The following is a 25,274-nucleotide window of genomic DNA, read 5'->3' on the forward strand; positions in this document are numbered from 1 at the left end:
GACATAGCTTTAGATTTAAATATGTTTTGTGATCAAAATAAGATATCATTATGTCCGGAATGGATTCCAAGAGCAGATAATGAAAAGAGCGACTATTTAAGTCGATGTTTTCGATTCAGACGACTGGCAGATAGATAAATGTTATTTTATAGCATTAGATAACATATGGGGTAAACATCAGTTGACAGATTTGCATCGCATGCAAACATAAATGCAGAAGGTTTAATTCCCGATGGTGGGTTCCAGGAACAGAGGCAGTAGATGCCTTAGTACAATATTGGGGAAACGATGTAAATTGGTTAGTTCCACCACCTAGGTTGGTTCCGAACTGTATCGATAAGATGATATCGGAGAAAGCAAAATGCACCCTTGTTGTCCCAAAATGGGTCAGTTCGCCTTATTGGCCAATGCTAATTTCGTCAGACGGCATATTTAGATATTTTGTAAAAGATTGTAACATTATTGGAAGAGATTGTACGATTCCTGGGAAGGAAATAACGGTTGTTTTGGCGAAACTAGATTATCATTTGATATGATAGCATTAAGATGCATACCATAATTCATGTATTGATGCATATATCACATATGTTTGACAGGTATTGGTTTGAGAGGAACTCTGACTGAGCGATTAGAGGACGCAGGTTTGCATGGGCAACACAGAGACGAAATGGCGGACAGAATGGCTGGATATTTGATGCAGTCAAGAGCAGACAATACGGTGAAGAAATATTCTTCTTTTGAACATTTCAAAACTTACTGCGAAGACAATTCATTAGTCGCCATGCCAGCCTTACCCATATCAGTGGCAATGTACATGACTCAATTAATGGATCACGGAAAATCTAACAACGTTGTTTCATCTGTGTTCTACAGTATAAAATGGTTCATTCTATGAATGGTGTAAATGATCCAACAGAAAATAACATTGTTAAGCAATTATTAGAAGCTTCAAAACGTGTGTGTTCAAAACCTGTTCACAAGAAAGATGTACTTTCATCAGAAATGATACAAACATTATGTTGATGTATAAGGATTCTACTGATGTCATTGATGTTAGAGATTTAGCTATGATCATTTTAGGATATGCTAGTTTTATGCGTATGAATGAAATAAGTGAGCTTCGTTGTAATGACGTACAATTCAAATCATCATTTTTTGTTATTAATGTGCACCATAGCAAAACCGACATTTATATGGTTCAGATATTATTATTGCAAAAGGCACGACTTCAGCTTGCCCATATGGTTTTTTAACAAAATATATGTCATTAGCAAACTTGTCTAATGAATCAAATGAGTATTTATTTAAACCAGCTTTTCGTTCTAAAGCTGTATCTTCCTTAATTAAGAAAGATAAAAATCATAATTACACTAGAGCAAGAGAATGTATTGTTAAAAATTAAAACTAGTTGGCCCCGAACTTGATATTGGTACGCACTCACTGCGAGCTAGTTGAGCCTTAATGTGGCAAACGCTTCGAGCGTTTCTGAAAGATGTCTTAAGATACATGGGAGATGTGAAAACGGACATAGCAAAAGACGGTTATGTTCAAGATTCTATAGATAAAAAGATATCAGTTACAAAACCTTAACAGTGTAATTTGTTACAATTTGTTGTATTCGTTTTGTACAACGATGAATTATGTATGACTATGTATGAATTTGAGATTTGATAGTTTGATTCCACTATTACTTTGTAATGTCTATATGCGTCTCTCGCAAGATCGCACAACAGTGTTGTTGTTTGTTTTGTTTTGAAACATAGTTAGACTTATAGTACTCCGCGTTACAAATCGTATAGCGGAGTACTTTTGTCCTGACGGACATGAGAAAACAAACCGGGTTTTGCGAGTTTGTTTTGTGTATTTGCTATTTATAGAAATAAATAGCGATAGAAAATCATTCTAGCGAAGGCGTCACGTGGCAAGATCAAATTCAAATTCATGTTTTGTATGAGTACATTTTTATGGTATAATTGTATATCCATATTGTTTTATTTTATTTTTTATGTTATGTATATGCTCGGATAAAGGCGTATTCCGATATTCTGAAGAATGGTCTAAGTGCATTGCTACGTGCCCCACGTTTCTTCCTAGGGTAGGGAATAAACCCACCCATAAAAGGGAGTTGTTTCGTGGGCGGCTACCAGTCTTGTGACGAATATATGGTTAAATCTGTAGTTGATGCTTTATCGTAATGCGGTTTAATTTTAAACACAATTTACTGATATTTACTACAGATTTTACCTGAGCATACATTTATGCGCATGATGAAAATGCGCATCAATTACTACTTGTAATTTCGTATTACTGTACCTGCTTTATGAAAATCAAGATTGTCTTGAAACTCTGTGCACATGCGGCGGCAAAATATATGCGTCTCTCGCAAATCGCACAACAGTGTTGTTGTTTGTTTGTTTGAAACATAGTTAGGACGAAATGTTCGTATATGTTTTCAGAGGGAAAACAAAACAGTCTCTGACAACGATTTTAGACCAAGTTTTAAAATACCTGCTGACCACTATGTGAGGCCCGTTCACTATATAGTTGGACCGTGCTTTGTGAAAAGGGGGCTAAATGCATGTGCGTAAAGTGTCTTCCCAGATTATCCAGTGCAGTCCGCACAGGCTAATCAGGGGCGATACTTTCCGGCTTAACTTGTTTTTGCTTATAATAGACTTTCTTGTAACGAAAAATAATATCAAAGCGGAAAGTGTCGTCCCTGATTAGCCTGTGTCAAATATCAGTGACGTTGACTCGAACAAAAATATTTTTAGAATGAAGTTTGATGTCTCTTACGTGCTATATACACATTTATATCTAGATACATGTAAGTAAAAGATGGTAGTTAACATCGTTTTGAGATGGAACTCGTGGCTAGGGTGAAGTCCAGTTTATGGCTCTTTTGCAATTCAAATACATGTAATGCAGATTTAAAGAAGCATTACATCGTACAACGCCGCTTAATCAGATCGAACACGAGTATTCACCAACGACCAAACGCATACGGCAATTACATTTATATCTATAGGCATACTGTCGGCGAGAAACAGAACAGTTTTCCACGATATATGTGATGTAAATAGCTGTCTCAACCGGCCCAGTGGCTTCTGCAAACAATTTTACATTCTCAGCCTTAGTTTACATCCGACATAAGATTAATAATAATATGTGTTCATTCTGGCAATGTAAAACTCTCAAAACGGGCCTTGCAAGCGTGTATGTAAACGGCTCAATGTGTTCGCGATTTACAAGATTCACGTTTTTAAACGATCTTCTGTCTCCATGCGTTCCACGACCCTCTCTTTGCAATATGAAATAAAAAGGAACCGAATAAGAAAGACGCCATATATGTGTTTATTGTTTGTAATGAGTACACAAATGCACTGTTGTATGCTTAAACTATTTAATAGTTGCGTAGGAAGATAAATTGCCTTTTGTATGCAAGACAAGAAGCAGAGATTCAAAGGTATGTGTTTTATATACACTTCTTAATTCGACGCTATAAATATAATTTGACTACTATTCGCCGACCACCAAGGCGAAATACCATGTGGACCACCAGTTACCGATAGCAAGCTTTCTCTTTTGGTCACCGATGATTACCAAAGTATTTCCGCTTATCGGTCGGGACATCTCCGAGGATGACGACACTCTGAGCCAATCAACCATCGCATTGTATTGGGTCAATGCCAACACATTAACACCTGTGAAACACTGCAGTATATTCAATTGGAACTTTGTCGGCTTAAACAAACATCAAGGAAATAACGAATTAAGATCTTATTTACAAACGTTCGACATAACCAACTTGTTTGAATCATGGGGCAACAGTATGCCAGGAAACTTTTAATAAATACCTTACGGAATAATGGTGACATTAGTGTTTTATACATAATAAGTTAGAATCACTTAATACTGTTAAAAGCGTATATAATGATTGTGTTGGATTTTATTGTTATTGTGTTGACATTAACGATGTTATTATGTACTTTACCTATGTATCTCCTTAAATATCGACAATTTATAACAATACTTATTATTCTAACGGTATTACCCAATTTTTTATGACCTAGAAAAAATAGGTTTGATTATTCCTGTTTTTGTCTTGTGATTTCAATAGCAGAACGAAAGATTATCTCGATTTTATACCATGTGATAATTTAAAATATATCCACGGTGAAATCGACTGTCACGATAGTACATACGAAATGCCCAGGCACAATTATTAAGGATAAAATTGGAAATAGCTTTTTCCGCTCTATAGCAAATCCAGCATTTTATACCCATAGTCTTAATGGCCGATCTTATCCGATATAAACGACGAATTTACCTATTTCTCAAATGACGGATAAAGCGTAGTTGACTACATGATAGCGTTACCAGATCTTTTTTAATACCGCATTTAAAAGACTTTAAAGTATAAGACAGAGATGACTCCGATCAGTTCCCTATATCATGTTCATTTGAATTGAAATTCGTTGTACCGTCAACAACGCCCAGGCACATCATAACTCAAGTACTTTGAACCCTTTACACCGATTGCAAGGGCACGATAACAGAATGCATGACTTTGTATCCATATTTAAGAGCGCCCTCCAGTTAAACAGCGCAATAATTACACATTGTCTTAACGAAGCAATAAAACAAATCAAATAATTATATGGAACAGCTGGAAAGCAAATGCAAGTACGATCACTCCGCTTTAACGCAACGCAGCCCGAGTGGTGGGACTCTAGTGCGACGATAAAAAGCGAGGTAAGTACGCGGCGCTACGTCAATATAGGGATAATACACGATTTCGAGGGCATGATCATCTGCGGGCGCTCGAAAACTCCGTAAATTCCCGAGTGCGCAGCACGAGGGCAGAAACAAATTTTGAGAGCGCCCGCAGATGATCTTGTCCGAGAAAATGTGTATTTTCGCTATTATTGCATTAACAAATCACACATACCAAAATAAATTAAAATAACATTGAAAAGAATATGTCTTTTTCATTCGACATCGACAAAATGATTCGATTATTTCATATGAAGTCATACAGTTCAAGGTTGTGTTTTACATATGCCTCACTCGGTCATCATCAGAAATGACGAGGCAGTTTTCGATTTAAAATGTGTTTAAATAGTGGATTAATGCAAATTTTAAATGCAGCCGCGAAAAGTAAGAAATGTGGAATTATTTTGGAATTTACTGGTCGTGACGGATAAATATATCGTCAGAATACGTCATTATTGTTTTCATATATGTTTCTTTCGTGCAGGTCTATCTTATTTAAACTAAATTTTCTAAAAACTAATACTGCCAACATATTGTCACTGAAGTATTTCAAACATACAGCAGGAACGTTTAATGTACATAAACACTTACATTTTAAGCATAGTCTTTTGAAAGTGTTGAGTAAATAACCTTAACTTCATTGACGTTGACAATAAAAAAGCTGTTGCCAAGAGAGTGCAGATGGTTTAATTTGAAAAATGGATTGAAATATTCATTGCCTGTATCCCTGCATGCATGAGGAAACTGGTGCTTATTCTGTTCAACATTTATGCTTGGAGAGTCGTCGAAGGCTGGAGTTATTAACAAAGTTCATAATAACTTCATTGAATTCACTAAGAAGAACTCAAAGAAGACTAAGGGAAGTAACTGCGCGTGGACCAGTTTATGGATATGAAAAAACACATAACAGGGCTTGAACGGCACGTGAATCGCCTTGTTAATGCACGATTTCTCTTGTTCAAGCCCCCCTATTACTAAGTTTCTGCACCACGCCATAGGGCATTATAGATAGAGTTTATGCAATAATTTAGAATAACACATTTAGCAGCTCATTTGCATGAATATAAACTGTCGAGGAACGAATTCAAATCTTTCTGTACAAACAAGCTTTTAGACTTTCAGCTTAGTGAAAGAAAATAACTGTCTGTGGTAAGAAACAAAGCGTCTATGTTCTGGAGAAAAATCAAACGTGTATAGATTCAACTTCTTTGACTGATACATGGTATGAATCTGTTCGTAATCTACTCTATGATACAGATGTTGTGGAAATGGAAAATTATGAAAATACAGAATTTATTGATGAATCAACAAACAAACTTAATAAGCCATTATCGTACAAGAAGTAGAACGGTCATTGTCCCAATTGACAAACAACAAAAGTTGTGATGTTAATGGTGTTCCCACGAAATTTACAAGTATACCTCGAACGAAATAACACTTAATTTATGTTCACACTTAAACAAAATCCTCGATTCAAGTAATTTTCCAGATTCATGGGGAAACAGCATAGTATGTCAAATAAATCGGGAACAACTATTGACCCTTGAAATTACAGAGCTATTTCTGTTACTAACACTATGCACAAAGTATTTTCTGAAATAATTAATACTCGTTTATACTTTTGGGCCGAGAACAATTATAAAATCAACGAATCGCAAGCTTATGATGCGGGTATTCGACAGCTGACATTATTAATTTCCTCCAAGCTATGATACAAAAATATTTATCGAAAAAGAAAGGCAGATTGTGTTGTTTATATGTTGATTTTTAAAAAGCTTTTGATTCCATTAACCATTTTAAATTATTTTAATGTCTTGAAAGGAAAGGTTTACAAGGTAAATTTCTGAATGCTCTAAAAGCTATGTATAATAACTTAAAATCCTACGTAAAAGTGCAAAAGAAATCTTCATGCTCAGATGATAATAACACACAATCGGTTGACCACACTGTTACCAATTGGTTCTCTTGAAACATCGGCACGAAACAAGGAGACAAAAAAGTCCGACAATAATTGTCCTCTTTATTGACAAGTTATCTACTTTTCTGCGTGAACACTATGGTTCGGTTATTTTTTATGTCATCAATCTTTCCCTAAATAAGTCCTCGCGACGTTGGTGTGCAGACTGAGTCCCCACGTTGATATCTATACAAACACACGCACACGCACACACACACGCACACGCACACACACGCGCGCACACACACACACACGCACACACACTGGCACACGCGCACACGCGCACGCACGCACAAACACATGCTCGCACGAACGCACACTGATTATTTAACCAATTAAAAGCATATAATTAGTTTATACATAGATCTAGTCTGTATATTTTATTATATAAACATGATGATATTAACCTGCTCTGCGATAATTAATATTTTTGGTTGCTCATTATGTTCATGCATGCTTGTATTATAATGATTTTGTTAACACGATGAGCTTTAATGTTCTTAGGTGCATAAATATTCGTTCTATATGTTCTGTTGTTCTGATAAAGCTAAATAATTCTCTTCAGAATTGTTCAAAAATAGTTCAAAAAAAGTTCAATGCAAATTTCATTAAACGAATGTAATAAAATACAATAATTATAAATGAACAATCTTATTGGTAATCAAACCTAATTACGTTGTCGTTAAACAAATTAAAGACATTCCACATTCACTTTCTTGTATCTAGCCTTTAAAAGAGAAAAGACAGAAATGTTTAACCTCAATATTTCCCAACAGCACAATTATTTTGGCCGTATGATAAGATGGTAAAATTAAAAGATGTATGTTGTTGTTGTTTGTAGTTAATACTTACTTGTAATAATATTCTCGGTAATTTAATGTTACCCAGTTGGTTAGCAGTACGTTAGTTACAGTTAGGGAGTTGGTCTAGTAAGTTTCGTACGAGTGTTTCAACGTCTCTTATTATCTTATCGTGGTGCGATGAGGAATGACGATGTTTTAATTAATCTATTTTCTGTTCTATGAAAGAAAGTCAATATATTAAACCAACCATTTCATCGAACCTTGAATAACTGTACCTATCGGGTAAATGCGCTTATACAGCTGACGAATTAATATAATAACACTAGTTAAACTTTCAACAAACCCAATCTTGACAACTCTATTGTGTTGTTGTTATTATTATTATTATCGATAATAAGCACCCACAGAGAACACCAAAACTAATTTCCGTGATATACACGTCTAATTGAACTATTTGATTATACTAATGAGAAATAATTTGAGTTTAAAAGGAACCAAACTTCTCTTAAGACTAAGTCAATTAAGGTGAACTATCTCTGCTGATCTATTTAAAAAATAGTTCAACGTACTTAGACTGAACTGTTGGTCACTGTTAAAGAACCTGAGATGAAATATAAATGATGATAAAGTAACCGCTATTAAAACACACTATTAAGTTATAAAAGCGCTTTGATCAAACTATTCAAATATTATTAACGGCTATGTTGCGAACAAACACATTAATAGCGATACGGCGATAGGGCGTTATCTGGACAAACAGAGCACAATTCAATTTTCAAGAATACAAACACAACAAAAACAACAAGTAGTTGGCAAACGCAATAATGCCATTCGGTAGAGCAGTATTACAGAGCAGTTTAGTGAACGAGAAACAAACATGTGTGTATGCTTCACTGTCAAAGGACAGCACACTTACAGGATGAAACGAAATTCCCTTCAATATGCACCTTCTTCGAAACGTATATGCCCAGCTAGTACTGTTGTCATGGCAGGATGTTGAAGTCAATCATCGTGTCCATCCGTCCGAACTTCAGTTTGACAAAGCGCGTCGGTACATCTACATCGAGTCCTCGAATATTATGCCACACTCCTCGTAATCAGTGGAATGTATGCGCCGGGCATGAATGTCGTACCTGTACTTGGTATAATAGTTCACGATTGTGTTGAGGCTGAACACAGCTGTTAATTGCAATAACCCATAATTGTTCGTATCGATCCTAATTTTTTTCAAGCCCTCTTGCGGAAAGCTCCATATATGATTAACAATGGTCGGGTGTATGTGTGTGCGTGCGTGTGTGCAAGTTTCCGAGCAGTTCCGGACTGTTTATCATACATTTTACAAATAATGACAACTGACCACCATGATAATACGACTTGTCGCTTGTAACACACATCTCTTTACCTGAAAGATTAAGGTCAAACATAGAACCAAGTCAAATTTGAAAATAAAACTGCTTGCCAGATAGTAACTTGATAATTCATCACGAACCTTTAAAATATCTTACAACGAATGACCGGAATGGACTGACATTATAATGCGTGTAAAACCCGTCGTCCTGTTCAAAATTATTAAGCTTTTCAAAATTATTAAGGGCATACCTTGAAATCAAAGGCAAACTTAGCCATAAAACAGCTTGTCCGGAAATTAACTTCATCATTAATCATACAAGCGTTTCCATTGAAAGATGAAATACGTGTTTATAAACCTGTCTTCCTACCTTAAAGGTCAATGCCACGCATACAGGTCAAATGTTTATTTTTGCAATATAAAAGTATGTTATTTATTATTAACCATGCAATTCTAAAATAAGTTATTTCAAAAGTTCCAAATGTATAGACATCGTTTCAAATGTAACAACGCCCCCCAACAAAGGTCCAGGTATACTTAAGATTACATGTTCAAATGGAGCGTGACTTTAACTTCATAATAATATACGAGTAATGTAAACTATGTATAAACATCATCTTACAAGCCGAAAATTCAATGTAACAGTAAAAGGTCAAACTTGAGCATAATGTACATTGTCCAGACAGAAATTAAACATTAATCATGCAATTTTGAAATAACTTAATACAAATGTTCATCATGTACAGATGATTCGTGGCCTGTATTACCAATCTCCCAGCTGAAAGCACAATGGCACATTTGAATGTTATATGTCCAGTTTTGGCATATTACAGTATGGATGGACGGTTTCTTCATCATTCACCTATATAATTTACAACAAATGTGTCACGCGTATATCCTGTACCCCTTGGGCAAATGTAAATGTCATATTAACAATCAAATTACAAATATGTCAATAGCTCATCTTTTGAAATGCATTGCTTGCATTTCTGACAATATGTTCGACAAGTTGCATTAGATTTCCTTCAAATTCGTTACACTTATCTTAACAGTCCATACACATTCAAAATCAACGAATATTTCGCACAATAGTTCGAAAAATAAAGTTTACATATACAAAGTGAACGTTGCTTTAAGGGGCCTTTTCACTTTTTGGCAAATTGACAAAATTGAACAAAGTTGTTTCAGATTCGCAAATGTTCGTTTTAGTTATGATATTTGTGAGGAAATAATACAACTGAACATTTACCATGCTCAAATATATCCATTATATGCATCTTTTGACGATTTAAAAACCTGAAAAATATAAAGCGTTGCAACGCGAAACGATTGAATAATTTGGAGAGTTCTGTTGTTGTCTTTTAATCAAGTGAAACTACAAAGATTGCTCATATAAAGTATAAAATACGTCTGTTATACATACTTGGCAGGATGGCCGAGCGGTCTAGTTGGTTTTTACTCCAGGACTCCAGGGGTCACTGGTTCGAGCCCTGTTTGGGTTTACTTTTTCTGTTTTTTAATTGTATTCTTGATTTGTTAATGGAGCTTCTTAGATACAATGTTTACATGTATCAATATAAAGCATTTAATGACAAACTTCAAAATATGCCAAAATCTGTGAAAAGGCCCCTTTAAAGCAATAGCAAAAATGTCAATGACGAGTGTGGTCTGGTAACATAAATTTGACACAATACAAAATGCTTGTTTTACTTTTTTTGTGGGACAATATCTTCAACATTTCTTCATGTATCAAGCGAGTGTTCGTTTGAATAGATAGTATTGCAGGAAATTAAAATTGAATATATTGTGCCACAAAAAAACGATCATTTTTTATCCCGTTTAATTTACATCTAGCGTTGAAATTTTGGCTATTGCTATATTCGTTGATTTTGAGTATTTAAGTTACTTTAAAGCGGGTATATACGATTTTGTCAAATATTTATGAATTTATATCAAATGTGTAAACAACTTATTATATATATATTTCAATATAAATTAAAATAAAAGTTAAAAAGAACATGTGTCGAAAAATGCGAAATAAGCCAGATAATTAATTCTGCAATTGAAAACGGCTGTACAGCCGAATTCGCCAGCATGTATATCATACATGTACGATGTGAATCTTAACTTAGTTTAACGGTTTATTTGAATTTCTGCAACGATATTTATTCATACGACACACGAACACTAACTCCAATCCTAATACAAAGACGAATGCTTCGGTTATTGTAGGATTAATTAAACACATATAAAAAATCGTATATACCCGCTTTAAGCGAGAAATCATACACATTTACACAATGTGTAATTCAAGTGGAATCACATCGTTAAGAACTTTATATTTGCAAATATCTCAAGTTATAAAAATATGTTTGCAAACATTTATAGTGCATGAAGACAGTTGTTCTTGCAGTTTGTGCAAATATCATAAGGAATAAGAATAATTCCTTAAATACGTCTGCAATCGGTGACAAAATTTCACGTTGCGTTAAACATAATCGTGTACAATAAATGCAGTAAAAATGGATTTTTTAACAAGACCACATGCTTATTAAATAAAGTCATTCTTATGTATTTCACATTGTCATAAGCAGCATAAAAATCTGTATTTGATGCGCTAGTTGAAATTCTTAAGAAAACTTGTTTTAAAAAAATATTTGAAATAAAGCATCACTTACCGTTTAAAGCGAGTATGGACGATTCTGTCGAATATGAATGAATTTATATAAAATGTGTAGAAAAAAAACACTTATTATACATATATTTCATTATAAATTAAAATAAAGTTCAGAAGAACATGTGTCGAAAAATGCGAAATAAGCCAGATATGTAATTCTGAAATCGAAAATGTCTGTACAGTCGAATTCGCCAGCATGTATATAATGCATGAACTATGTGAATCTAAAGTTAGTTTAACGGATCATTTTAATTTCCTGCATCGATATCTATTCATACGACACACGAACACTAACTTCGATCCTAATAAAAAGACGAATGCTTCGGTTATTGTAGGAAAATATATACGAAATATCTTCGTCACAATCGGCTCGTGGCGCTTATTTGTCTCTGCTGAATTGTATGACATTCGTCTTCAATGTATAATTGTTATTGCCTCTTTTGTGTTATTGTAACATATTTGTATCAAGAAATTACAATTTAACACATATAAAAATCGTGCATACTCGCTTTAATAAATCCAATAAAGTAAAAAGGTGGAACACCCAAAAAAGTCACGTGATTCTCCACCCTGATAAGAGGCAACCGGAAAAAGTTTCCCAACCGATCAATCTATTTGATCAAACTACATTCGTGAGGCCCGGTGAGCAGTATGATCGTAAAGCAAGCTCATCAATACTATTTACCTTCAACGATTCCAACACTTCTACAACCTCCGCCGAACGACTACCTCACCCATTACCACCGTTTGAATCTAGTTCACAAGCTAACCATAAGATACATTACAAAACAAAGACCGGGACCTTACACTCTGGAACCTTCCGGGGCAAAGAACGGCAAGCTTGAGCCACCTAAGTGCTGCTGGCGACGTCTCGCAAGGTCATGATATTTACCTCCATAACAATGCCACCGATGGTAGACCGGACTTGTAATTCTTAACAAATTATATCACTATTCTTGTTTTAGTTTATTATATATTTCGTATAGCTCGATTTATCGAGGCTATTGAGCAACTATTGCATAATGATTCTGAAAAGGACAAATTATTGGTGAAGACTAAATTCCTGAATGTGGATTCAGAGTTATTGAATCACTAAATTCCTGATGTCGACTAAGAGTCTGTTACTGGATTCCTTATCTGGTTTTAGAGTTAATGATAACATGCCCGATGTGAATAATGAGTCTGTGACTGCATTCCTGATATGGATTTAAATAATATGACTGCATTCATAATGTGAACTTAAAGTCTATGGCTACATTCCTTATGTGAACAAAGGGTCTATGGCTACATTCTTAATGTGAACTAAGAGTCTATTACTGCTTTCCTATTGTGAACTAAGAGTATATAACTTCATTCCTAATGTGAACTAAGAGTCTATGACTTCATTCCTGATGTGAACAAATAGTAATGACTGCATTGTTAATGTGAACTACAAATCTATGACTTCATTCCTAATGTGAACTAAGAGTATATGACTGCATTCCTAATGTGAACTAAGAGTCTATTACTGCATTCCTGCTGTGAAGTAAGAGTCAATGACTGCATTCCAATTGTTAACTAAGAGTCTATGACTACATACCTAATGTGCACCAAAAGTCAATTAAGAGTCTAAGACTGCATTCCTTATTTGAACTAAGTGTCTATTACTGCATTCCTTATGTGAACTAAGAATCTATGGCTGCTTTCCGTATGTGAACTAAGTGTCTATGACTGCATTCCAAATGTAAACTAAGAGTCTATGGCTGCATTCCTTATGTGAACTTAGAGTCTATGGCTGCATTCCCAAAGAAAACTAAGTGTCTATGGCTGCATTCCTTTTGTGAACTAAGAGTATATGACTGCATTCTAAATGTGAACCAAGAGTCTATGGCTGCATTCCTGATGTTGACTAAGAATCTGTGACTGCATTCATGCAGCGGGAATAAATGATATATTGCTGCATTATTGACTTGGACTTCGGTGCCAACATTCCTGATGTAGAGTATGTGACTTCATTTCGGATGTGGATAAATAGTATGTGAATGTAAATACATTCCAGATGTTGAGTAAGAGTATGTAATTATATTCAAGATGTGGACTGTGACTCTTTTCATCAATGTGGACTTACAGTCTTATAATGCAATCTTAGTCACACGTGCACGGATCTCGCAGTCAAGCAATTCACATAAAAAAATCATTACTGCAGTGTGTTACTTTGAATTAATTGCTGTGGCCAGTTTATTATACCATTTAATAGATAAACTAGGGCCGTGGGCATTAATCACACCACTGTTATCTATTTAACATAAAACGAAATAATTGACATTCACTTCTGAACGCCATGAGAATAATTTTGAAGCATGTAATTTGCCTCTATCGGACTTTGCCTTACCATTCATTAGCTTATGCTTAATAATGTTATACGAAAATAAATTTTCGAGGCGATCGAAAATTTATAAAGATTGAAAGGAAGATGTTGTTGTTGTTTTCGCCTCCATGAATATAATTGACTCTATGACGATCGAAGGTGAATGCAGCTATGAGCCCCGTTCTGCGAAAACTGGGTTTAATGCACAGCACTTTCTACCCACACTGGATATAAATCAAAAAGAGAACTCCCTTAAAAGCTTAATTCCATAACAGCGGGAAATCTGTTCTTGATTCGCCTGTGCAGTGTCTTGAAATATTTGATATCAGACGCATTTAATTTTAATCCATCGCACGCCATACTTATGCGATGTAATTTGCAATAAAAATAATAAACGTTGGCCTTCTAGAAAAACGGCTATAATCAACACACGTTCTTTAAAATAACGCAATACAAACAAAATGATCCAAAATGATCCAACTATAAACGACTGGTAAATGGATGCTTGCGTAAACACACACACACACACACACACACACACAACCTTGTACGTTTCCTTTTTTTTAAAGACCATGTACTCTTCAAAACAACAAGAAATTTACTTAAGCGCAAAATATCATTGCATATTTTCAAACCGATTCACCAGCTTTAAACATCTATTTTGCCTGAGAAAACGTTTTAAAATTTCGCTTTCCGTATAAGTGCTGTTCTATCAATATTTGGTGATCGTCATTCGATCATTCTGTCGTGCACAGACGACAATTAAAATACCCAAATAATGAGAATCGAAAATATTAAATACTAATCTATTGGCATACCTCAAAACTAACATTTTACATTACACCACAAATAAAAACACTTGTCCTCACTTCTTCCCATCTAGAGGTCTATCGATTTTCCTGTTACACAAGCTTTACAAACATATGGCCGCGCACCCGTGTCATTCCTAATCACTTCTTAGACTTACTTGGTAAACCAGTAACGGTAAGGTTCCATGAGTCAGTAAGTGGCTCGCTTTCAACAGTAACACTGAAATAACAAAAGAAAATACATTAAGTTGTTAACAAGAGTAGACACTTAATATAGCTGAATTATAACGAGCACTATAATTTAAATTATGCAGCACCAGCTAAAACGATAGCATGACGCAGTGAAAACTTGTTTAATGCTTGTACTTTGTAATACAAATTTTTGTATAACGGCTTTAGCGTTACCTCTAATGAATTTTACTAAATGAAGACATCATGGATTCATATAATCCATTTTTAAACACAGACGTACCTAAATGTCAGGGAGTAACTCGACTTGGAAGGCATTGTCACAAAAAAGTAAAAGCCGCCAGTCTCCTTAACGTAAACATGCCCGTCCGGAGTCTGACTCAAGCTTGGCCTTCAAACAATTAACAACGCAGCTTAAGGTATATCTTAGTTATATATGATGTTTTTGTAAAATTACATACATAATGTTTTTTAGTGTTGAATATCATAAACAGCTGACTGCGCATGTACATGTTGCAACTCGTTACTGTACATTTAAATGATGTTTTCAAACTATAGACTTAAAGTCACACAACTTATTTGGCATAGTGAATTTAAGTAAATTTGCGCTTTAAAAGTTAAAAATGATCGCGTTTGTCGAAATGGACTTATACGTCTAGAAATCCTACTTTCGGTTTTAAAAGCGATACCGTTTGAAAAATAAAATTACTTGCTAACTAAGGTATAGATTTAATTTTATCTATGCCAATAAGAATATATCTGGTTGTTACATCTGGTGGTTACAAGGTAGAAATCCGTCCTTTTTGCGTTTTAAAACTTAAAAATAATCGCGTTTGTCGAAATGGAAGTTTACGTTTAGAAATCCTACTTTCGGTTATAAGAGCGTTACCATTTGAAAAATAATAAATTTCTTGCTAACGAGGCTTAAGTTGTAATGACAATTTTGCACACTTTCAAATTGCATCTGTATGTATTGATTAACATGTATTTCATTTCAATGTCAGAGGAAAAGTGTGTGGCTTTTAAACAAAGGCAAGTGAATGTTTATTAGTTTTACCCGTAGAATTTCAAAGGTCATCATTCGCAACAACCATAGATACATCGTTCAAGCAGGGGTCGTAGCCATTCCAAGGAATTAAATCAATTTCAGGTAATAAAGAAGAAGGCTGTACGTTTTGAAACCAACGTAATTGTCCGTCCACATGATAGTCTACAAATAAAGCAAACACGAATTTAGATTCCATTTTGGATATAAATGATAAATGACAGAAATAAACATTCATAATTTTCTCAAGTTTCAAGTTTCAATGTTTATTGCTATATGGCCTCCGGCCCTTGCAAGTACAAATAACATCGTATAGCCACAAAATTTCAAAGTATACAAAGTATAAGCAAACATACATATGTAATGGTACAGCTATTTATAATAAACTGCTGTTAAGTAACTTATTTCTTCTTTTAAAAGCATTTTACAAGAACATATCAGTACCCCTGATCACCTTTTCTTCCCGGGAGCTCATGATTATATTAAATTAATCATAGTAGCGGGTGTAAAATACTTAATTGGTATATACCTTTCTCGGATGTCTAAGTATGTCGTGCATATTAATAGAAAATGAAATTCATCTTCAATATCAGTTTTGCTAAAAGAACATAACCTTTGGTCCCTGTCGATATTCAAATAGCGGCCCTTTTCAATCATGAGCTTATGGGGAAAAATTCGAAAACATACATATGCATTTAGAAATTTACTTATAGTTAAACAATTTAAATATACATCAAAATCAAAGTTACTTTTAAATCCATTGTATGTTTTAAGTTTGGGGGCACTATTACACTTGTCTACCCACTGCTGTATAAAAATATATTTCAATCGTTGAGCATAATTATGCAAGAACAATGGTTTATTAACAGCCGATTGTTGTTCCCACACATATCCAAAACCTATGGATTGCAAGTGATTGCGTAATAAGGTGACCTAGTGTTCATGCCCTATGCCATCAAAGCATTTCAACATTTCATATCACTTTTTAATATGACGGGAGTGAGGTGTATCCAGTATTCGTAACCAATATTTTATAACTCTCATAGATGAATAAATATGTACTGAATATCTGCCACAATCACCTAAAATAGCATTATTAACAGCGTACATTGGTGCTGACATAAATCTTTTACATGCATATATGTGAACTCTTTCTACAACTTCAACATAGTTTAGCCCCCATATTTCCGATCCATATAATAAAATAAGCATCACTTTGGCGTCAAAAATCTTTAAAAAAAACAATCATATGGCATAGGCATATAGTCGTATAGGGACGAAAGCATAGATACAATGACGCGTTATGCTTTACAAGACCTGTTTTCTGCCATTTTAAGCATAGACAGGCTAGACACCATAGCACACCATTTTTGTAGTATGCCTGTATACCACGCTGCGACAGGTCCCTGAATTTGTTACGTTAGAACATTGTCAGCTCATTTGACACGAATACCAGAGTCCCTGAGACGGTCGCGTGCTTGAAATATTTCCCCTTTTCAGTCATATTGTTTATAATTTATAAGGACCATCCTGTAAGAGTTTTTGTTGAATCGGCCTACACGTTTTATATCTAACACTGGACTATCTTGCAGGGGGTGTTCGGGACAGCGACATTGTACACATCTGCTACTGTTCTGTTTTATCAACTGCTTAATTTTGTTCATCAGTGAGACCAAATATCATAAGACAATTTCTAATTTCAGCATATTCAATTTTTTCTAGGCGTTTACCTATTTCGTTCAGGTCGGCACTTTCTTTATCAAACATATGCGCAACTTTGAGACGTAATAACCCCGTAGAGATAAATAAATTAAATAGTTATGTTTATGTAGTATAACAAATGATATGTAACAGCATACGCATATCAGTTATTCTTATAGCATATTGTTTATTCTTATGATAGAAATTAATAAGGAGATATTTTAATCATATGTATATGCAATGTTAGGATGAAGTTTGAAAATTTAATAAGTTTTTGTGAGATATTTGTCATTTACAAATAATCTAAGAGTACACATAAACTAGAACTTTAATTAATATTTATTACTAGTAAGAACACATCCAGGGTGGAGTATAAGTGGAGTCAACAGAATGAAAAGTCATGTAGATAAGAGAATCGATTGACCATATACTTAACAATGAGTTCAATTAACGAAATGTTCAGTATATAGACATGAGATTAGATTACCTCATATAGTCATTGAAATAGCACAGATGAACGGGTCACCGAAAAGCCTTATTTGCATAAGTTACACAAAATATAACACCGACAAACATAACAGTAAAACTTTATACCAATACAAAGTAATTCGATTTTGGAGTATTTGACAAGCATATAAATACATGAATAAATTGGTTTTTCTAGTATATTCCAGCGAGTCAACCAATCAGCAATAAGCACGTTAGCTAAGGGCCAATCAAAGTTAAAAAGAAAATATATGCAAATTAACCTGAAGAAAAAATGTAGAGGTGAAGTCAGAAGTGGTCAGTCTGCGGTTATATTTGAAAATAACTGAGATTTGTCACGTCTTCTTGACGTGGCGGCCATGTTGGCCGCCGCGCTGTAAAATTGTATTTCCTGAACATTAGCAAGCATTTTGTTAGAAAATATTCAACAGACATTAATCGCGAAGAAAACGGACATGAACTTTGTTTATTACTGTGTGTTCTCCAGGAACCATACGTAATTACGTAACAACTTCTTCAAACTCGGATTTGATGTTATATTGTTCATTTTCAATTTCACCAACTTTATTTTTAAGTGATTTTATATTTTCGGACAGCGTATGCTGCTTTAACTCTGTATTACCAATATTTTCATTAATATCACTCGAGTCTTTTTTCCGCATAACATTTCATGTCGAACAGTCTGCACTTCCAAACGAACATCGGCTATACAATCGTTCGTCTGCTTATTATAAGCCGCCATAGTATTTACAATGCATTGAGTATCCGGATTCATATATTGGCCAACGTATAAATCATGCGGCTGGGTTGAAGCCGAACCACTTGTATCGCGATGCATAGGGCCAGGATTAAGTTCGACATCCATTGTTAATAGCAATATTCGCTTGTGATAGCCCCTGTACAAACATGCATAGCTTGTTGTTTCGCCAAACATATGTATGACATGAGTACAATCCATATGATTTTGTGTAATGCTACGTTGCGCGTAAGGCTCAATAAACGCGGATAGTACTTCTACCGATGCATAGAAGCCTTTAATATAGATACACAGGCCCAATGCAACCAACATGCACGCGAACAGTCTGAAATGCACATCGGTTCCCGGCGTACAAGGATTATACTGTTTATTTACTTTCCGCTGTGATGGTCGCGACTTTTCTTGTATAAAACACCCAACGCGTATACGGTATTGATTGAGCGCGATACCCATTTTTCCGTATAACAATAGATATAAGACTTCACACGACAAAACACACGAACACACACCTTGAATCGAACGTGTTAATTGTTTTGTCCACTGACCACTATTGACCACTACTGACCAACTCTACAAAGTCACGGTCAATGCACACAGTCCTCGCCAATCACAACAGGTAACATATACATGTATAAGCGCCGAATAAATGAAACAATAATTCTTCTTATACTCACTTTTACAATTATGATTCCCAAAATCACTAGATCCAATAACTTACAGCTTTCAAAACTAAACAGTTCTATCCTTTTTTTACTTTGTTTCCATAAAATTTAACCACTTTAAACGCACTTTTTACGCCGCACTAAAAAACACGTCTAGCTGTACCACTAACAAAACTAAGTATATCCTAGTATATAAAACATACAGGCAAGTTACAAATAAACACACTTCAAATAAAAAGAAGTTGAATCACAATAGTGACACCGACATATGTTTGTCCCATCCTCCTCGGCATATCATTTGAGTAAGATAGTTTTCAGTTACTGACATAAGTTTGCGCTCTAAGTAGTGTCAAATAAGCTTACCATGGAAAGCTGTGAGATGGTTTCATGATTTTTTTTTAAAGGCGACGAAAAATCCAAACAAACTTAATTTAAAGTTAAGTTCTTTTACAAGCACTGGTTGAAATTATCATTGATCAGCAAGAAGGCCGACACCATATACCATAAGTTTAATAATTATTCTCAGTTTGTGTTCGTTTCACATGATTTAAATGGATGGGCGGAAATTTACGTGCAATGTTTGGACCTAATGGAAGGGAATATATAAAGTGTAGATGTTTGAGACATGCACAACTTACATCTTCTGCGAAGAAAAACAATAAAAAGACGGAGGGAAATGTTTACGCATATCTGATAACTGAAGACATTGCGAAGTCATGTCTTAGGAGCACAGACGGATCAGAGGTCTTAGCGTAACCAATATTAATGTTGTATTAACTGAAGTTGTTCCGAGTCACATCGTTTGATGTAGCATTAAATCTGCTTCTTCGTTTTATTTGACTAATAACAATCGATAATTTGGAAATAAATCAGGAAGCGTTTGTATATATTTATATAAAACTATTAATGCAGTTTTTATGCCCATTTAAATGTTTACTTCAATCCGTAAGAAAAGTCGAAACGTGTTTTAACTCATTCGCATAGGATCGTCTAAATTCCGATTTTTGGTCAATTTGTTGTCACATAAATCGCTTCTGTCGCCTTATAAGTAAATAATATTGCATCTAATCGTGAAATAGCATTGACACATTATATATTCAGGCCGGAAATATCAATGTGTAGAGTTTCTGGACTCTAAAATATATATAATAAAAAAAAAAAAAACAATTCACCCAGCACACGCAACACTTAAGTCAGGTCCACAGGTTGCTGTTTTGTTTTAAATGTAGTAATGTTGTATTTTCTAATATCTCTTATCAACAAGAATTCATATGTGTATTCTTCTATCTACATCACTCAGAGTACAAGTGGCTTCATATTTGTGATATTTTTATATTTCTTAAGCTTGTCGTTTTAATATCCATATTTTTAAATGAACCTATTCACGTTTTGGTAAATTGACGCAATTTACAACAATTGTTTCAGATTTTCACATTGTTGTTTTAGTTATGATATTTGCGAGGAAACAGTTAAACTGAACGTTTACCATACTCTTAAAATATCCATTATATGCATGTTTTAACGATTTAAATACCTTAATACTATAAGCGTTACAAACGCGAACCGATGTATTAATTTAGAGAGTTCTGTTCTTATCGTTATATTTTGTGACATTACGAGCATTTCTTATATGTATTAAAACATAAGTCACACTTTACATCAGTGCCGATGGCCCAGTGATTTTAGCGCTAGTTTTTCCCTTCAAGGAGCAGTGGTTCGAGTCCAGTTGTGGACAATGTTGATCTTAATATAAACTGTATACCAGTTAACACAATTTTGTTTGATCGTAATTGATGCGCTATTGTGTGTGAACAAACGTGAAAACAAAGAGAGGTTACGGCTTCAGTAAATGTCAACGATTGTGGATTTACTATCGTTCTCTATTGGAGTGTTATATTATATCATGCCTTGAACGTTTAATATAATGTGTGTAGATACTCCTATCAAAATAGACACTGTTGTATTTCATTTCATTTTACACCGTTTTAGGTTTTCTTAATTACATAGTTTTAAATGAATAAATCTTATACATGAACGATTCTGATACGTAAGCTGTGCATTTCTATTTTAAACATTTGATGAGCACCCAATGCACAGCTGTGCATTTCTATTTTAAACATCTAACGAACACCTAATGCACAGCTGTGCATTTGTATTATAAACATCTGACGAACACCCAATGCACAGCTGTGCATTTCTATTTTAAACATCTGACGAACACCCAATGCACAGCTGTGCATTTGTATTATAAATATATGATGAACACCCAATGCACAGCTATGCATTTCTATTTTAAACATCTGACGAACACCCAATGCACAGCTGTGTAATTCTATTTTAAACATCTGATGAACAGCCAATGCACAGCTATGCTTTTCTATTATAGACGTCTGACGAACACCCAATGTACAGCTATGCATTTCTATTTTAAACATCTTACGAACACCCAATGCACAGCTATGCATTTCTCTTAAAAACATCTGAGGAACACCCAATGCACAGCTGTGCATTTCTATTTTAAACATCTGACGAACACCCAATGCACAGCTGTGCATTTGTATATAAACATATAATGAACACCCAATGCACAGTTATGCATTTCTATTTTAAACATCTGACGAACACCCAATGCACAGCTGTGCATTTCTATTTTAAAAATCCGATGAACATCCAATGCACAGCTGTGCATTTCTATTTTAAACATCTGACGAACACCGAATGCACAGCTGTGCATTTCTATTTTAGACATCTGACGAACACCCGATGTACAGCTGTACATTTCTATTTAAAATATCTGATGAACACCCAATACACAGCTATGCATTTTTCTTATAAACATCTGACGAACCCACAATGCACAGCTGTGCATTTATATTTTAAACATTTGACGAACACCTAATGCACAGCTATGCATTTTTATTTTAAACATCTGATAAGCAACCATTGCACAGCTGTGCATTTCTATTTAAATCATCTGATGAACACCCATCGCACAGCTGTGCATTTTATATTTTAAACATCCGGCGAACACCCAATGCACAGCTTTGCATTTGTATTATAAACATATGATGAAAACCCAATGCACAGCTATGCATTTCTATTTTAAACATCTGACGAACACCCAATGCACAGCTGTGCATTTCTTTTTTAAACATATGATGAACACCCAATGCACAGCTGTGCATTTCAATTTGAAACATCGGACGAACACCTAATGCATAGCTATGCATTTCTATTATAGACATCTGATAAACACCCAATGCACAGCTGTGCATTTCTCTTTTAAACATCTAACGAACACACAATGCACAGCTGTGCATTACTATTTTAAACATCTGATGAACACCCAATGCACAACTGTGCATTTTATATTTTAATCACCTGATGAACACCCAATGCACAGCTGTGCATTTCTATTTTAAATATATTACGAACACCAAATGCACAGCTATGCATTTCTATTTTAAACATCAGACGAACACCCAACCCACAACTGTGCATTTCTATTTTGAACATCTGATAAGCACCCAATGCACAGCTGTGCATTTCTATTTTTAACATCTGACGAACACCCAATGCACAGCTATGCATTTCTTTTTAGACATCTGATGAACACCCAATGTACAGCTGTGCATTTTTATTTAAAGATCTGACGAACACCCAATGCACAGCTATGCACTTCTCTTATAAACATCTGACGAACACCCAATGCACAGCTGTGCATGTCTATTTTAAACATCTGACGAACACCCAATGTACAGCTATGCATTTTTATTTTAAACATCTGATGAGCACCCATTGCACAGCTGTGTATTTTGATTTTAAACATCTGATGAACAACCAATGCACAGCTGTGCATTTCTCTTATAAACATCCGACGAACACCCAATGCATAGCTATGCATTTGTATTATAAACATATGATGAAAACCCAATGCACAGCTATGCATTTCTATTTTAAACATCTGACGAACATTCAATGCACAGCTGTGCATTTCTATTTTAAACATATGATGAACACCCAATGCACAGCTGTGCATTGCTATTTGAAACATCTGACGAACACCCAATGCATGGCTATGCATTTCTATTATAGACATCTGATGAACACCAAATGCACAGCTGTGCATTTCTATTTTAAACATCTGACGAACACACAATGCACAGCTATGCATTTCGATTTTAAACATCTCATGAACACCCAATGCACAGCTGTGCATTTTATATTTTAATCATCTGATGAACACCCATTTCACAGCTGTGCCTTTCTATCTTAAATATATGACGAACACCCAATGCACAGCTATGCATTTCTATTATAAACATCTGACGAACACCCAATGCACAGCTGTGCATTTATATTTTAAACATCTGATGAGCACCCAATGCATAGCTGTGCATTTCTATTTTAACATCTGACGAACACCTTGTGCACAGCTATGCATTTCTATTTAAGACATCTGACGAACACCCAATATACAGTTGTGCATTTCTATTTTAAAGATCTGACGAACACCCAATGCACAGCTATGCACTTCTCTTACAAACATCTGACGAACACCCAATGCACAGCTGTGCATTTCTATTTTAAACATCTGACGAACACCCAATGCACAGCTATGCATTTTTATTTTAAACATCCGATGAGCACCCATTGCACAGATGTGTATTTCTATTTTAAACATCTGATGAACATCCAATGCACAGCTGTGCATTTTATATTTTAAACATCTGACGAACATCCAAGGAATAGTTGTGCATTTCTATTATAAACATATTTAAAATATCTGATGAACACCCAATGTACAGCTATGCATTTCTCTTATAAACATCTGACGAACCCACAATGCACAGCTGTGCATTTCTATTTTAAACATTTGACGAACACATAATGCACAGCTATGCATTTTTATTTTAAACATCTGATAAGCAACCATTGCACAGCTGTGCATTTCTATACCTGATAGTTTAGCCTTACTATGGATTTTATTTGAAAATAAGTGTCCCCGTACCAAAAAGGACTCAGGTTTATTTTTCATTCATTAAAGGATAATATGAGAAGAATGGCTAAACTTCTGAAAGCATATAATTTATTTTCGCTGTCGCTCACCGTTCAATTGTTATATCTTGGGTTGAACATGTGTAGGATTATTGCCAAGATACATCAAAATAACCCATAAGGTAAGTAGTTTTCATGGCTTAGCAACTATTTAAGTGATGTACGACCTTCTTTCGAGAGGGTCATCAGTGGATTTTGGCTTATTTACCGCAGTGAGATATTATAAAACGTAAATAAATTATACGAGGTAAATTGATAGTTCAATGCACTTACAATTAAGAACCCATGTGTGTACTGAACATGAGGCAGACGAACGAGTTATAAGAAAACAAGAAAACATGCTAATAAACAGCTGTGGTCAAAAGTGATAACGAACGTAATTGCCTTTTTTGTAACGAATTAGATGTCGAAGATGAGTTTCATTTTGTTTGTAAATGTCCTTAATACATTGATAATAGAAGTAACTACTTTAATAAATGTTATTATGTTAGGGCTTCTGTTTACAAATTATACCAATAACTGAATACAACAAATAAATTTGAACGTATTAAATTAGCCAAATTTGTAAAAGAAGCTATGATTTTAAGATATAATATTTTTAATGATGTTACTTAACTTCAAATAATTATAATAAGGTATTTTTCATCTATGTGTCCCTT

At 34.7% G+C, this 25,274-nt stretch overlaps 2 protein-coding genes across 5 annotated transcripts in view; one reads left to right on the forward strand and one right to left on the reverse strand.

The window, feature by feature from the left end:
• Nucleotides 1-25,274, reverse strand: part of LOC127867588 (uncharacterized) — a 138,202-nt gene that overhangs the window by 85,243 nt on the left and 27,685 nt on the right. The gene's annotated exons all lie outside the window — the stretch shown is intronic.
• LOC127869810 (uncharacterized) overlaps nt 1-25,274 on the forward strand; it is a 41,758-nt gene that overhangs the window by 9,870 nt on the left and 6,614 nt on the right. Inside the window, exon 6 of the mRNA XM_052412469.1 lies at nt 597-718. Within this exon, the coding sequence (XP_052268429.1) occupies nt 597-718 (122 nt within the window). The remainder of the gene's footprint in view (nt 1-596; nt 719-25,274) is intronic.

The sequence above is a fragment of the Dreissena polymorpha genome, chromosome 2 (assembly GCF_020536995.1).
Source record: "Dreissena polymorpha isolate Duluth1 chromosome 2, UMN_Dpol_1.0, whole genome shotgun sequence".
In the NCBI taxonomy this organism is placed as follows: domain Eukaryota; kingdom Metazoa; phylum Mollusca; class Bivalvia; order Myida; family Dreissenidae; genus Dreissena; species Dreissena polymorpha.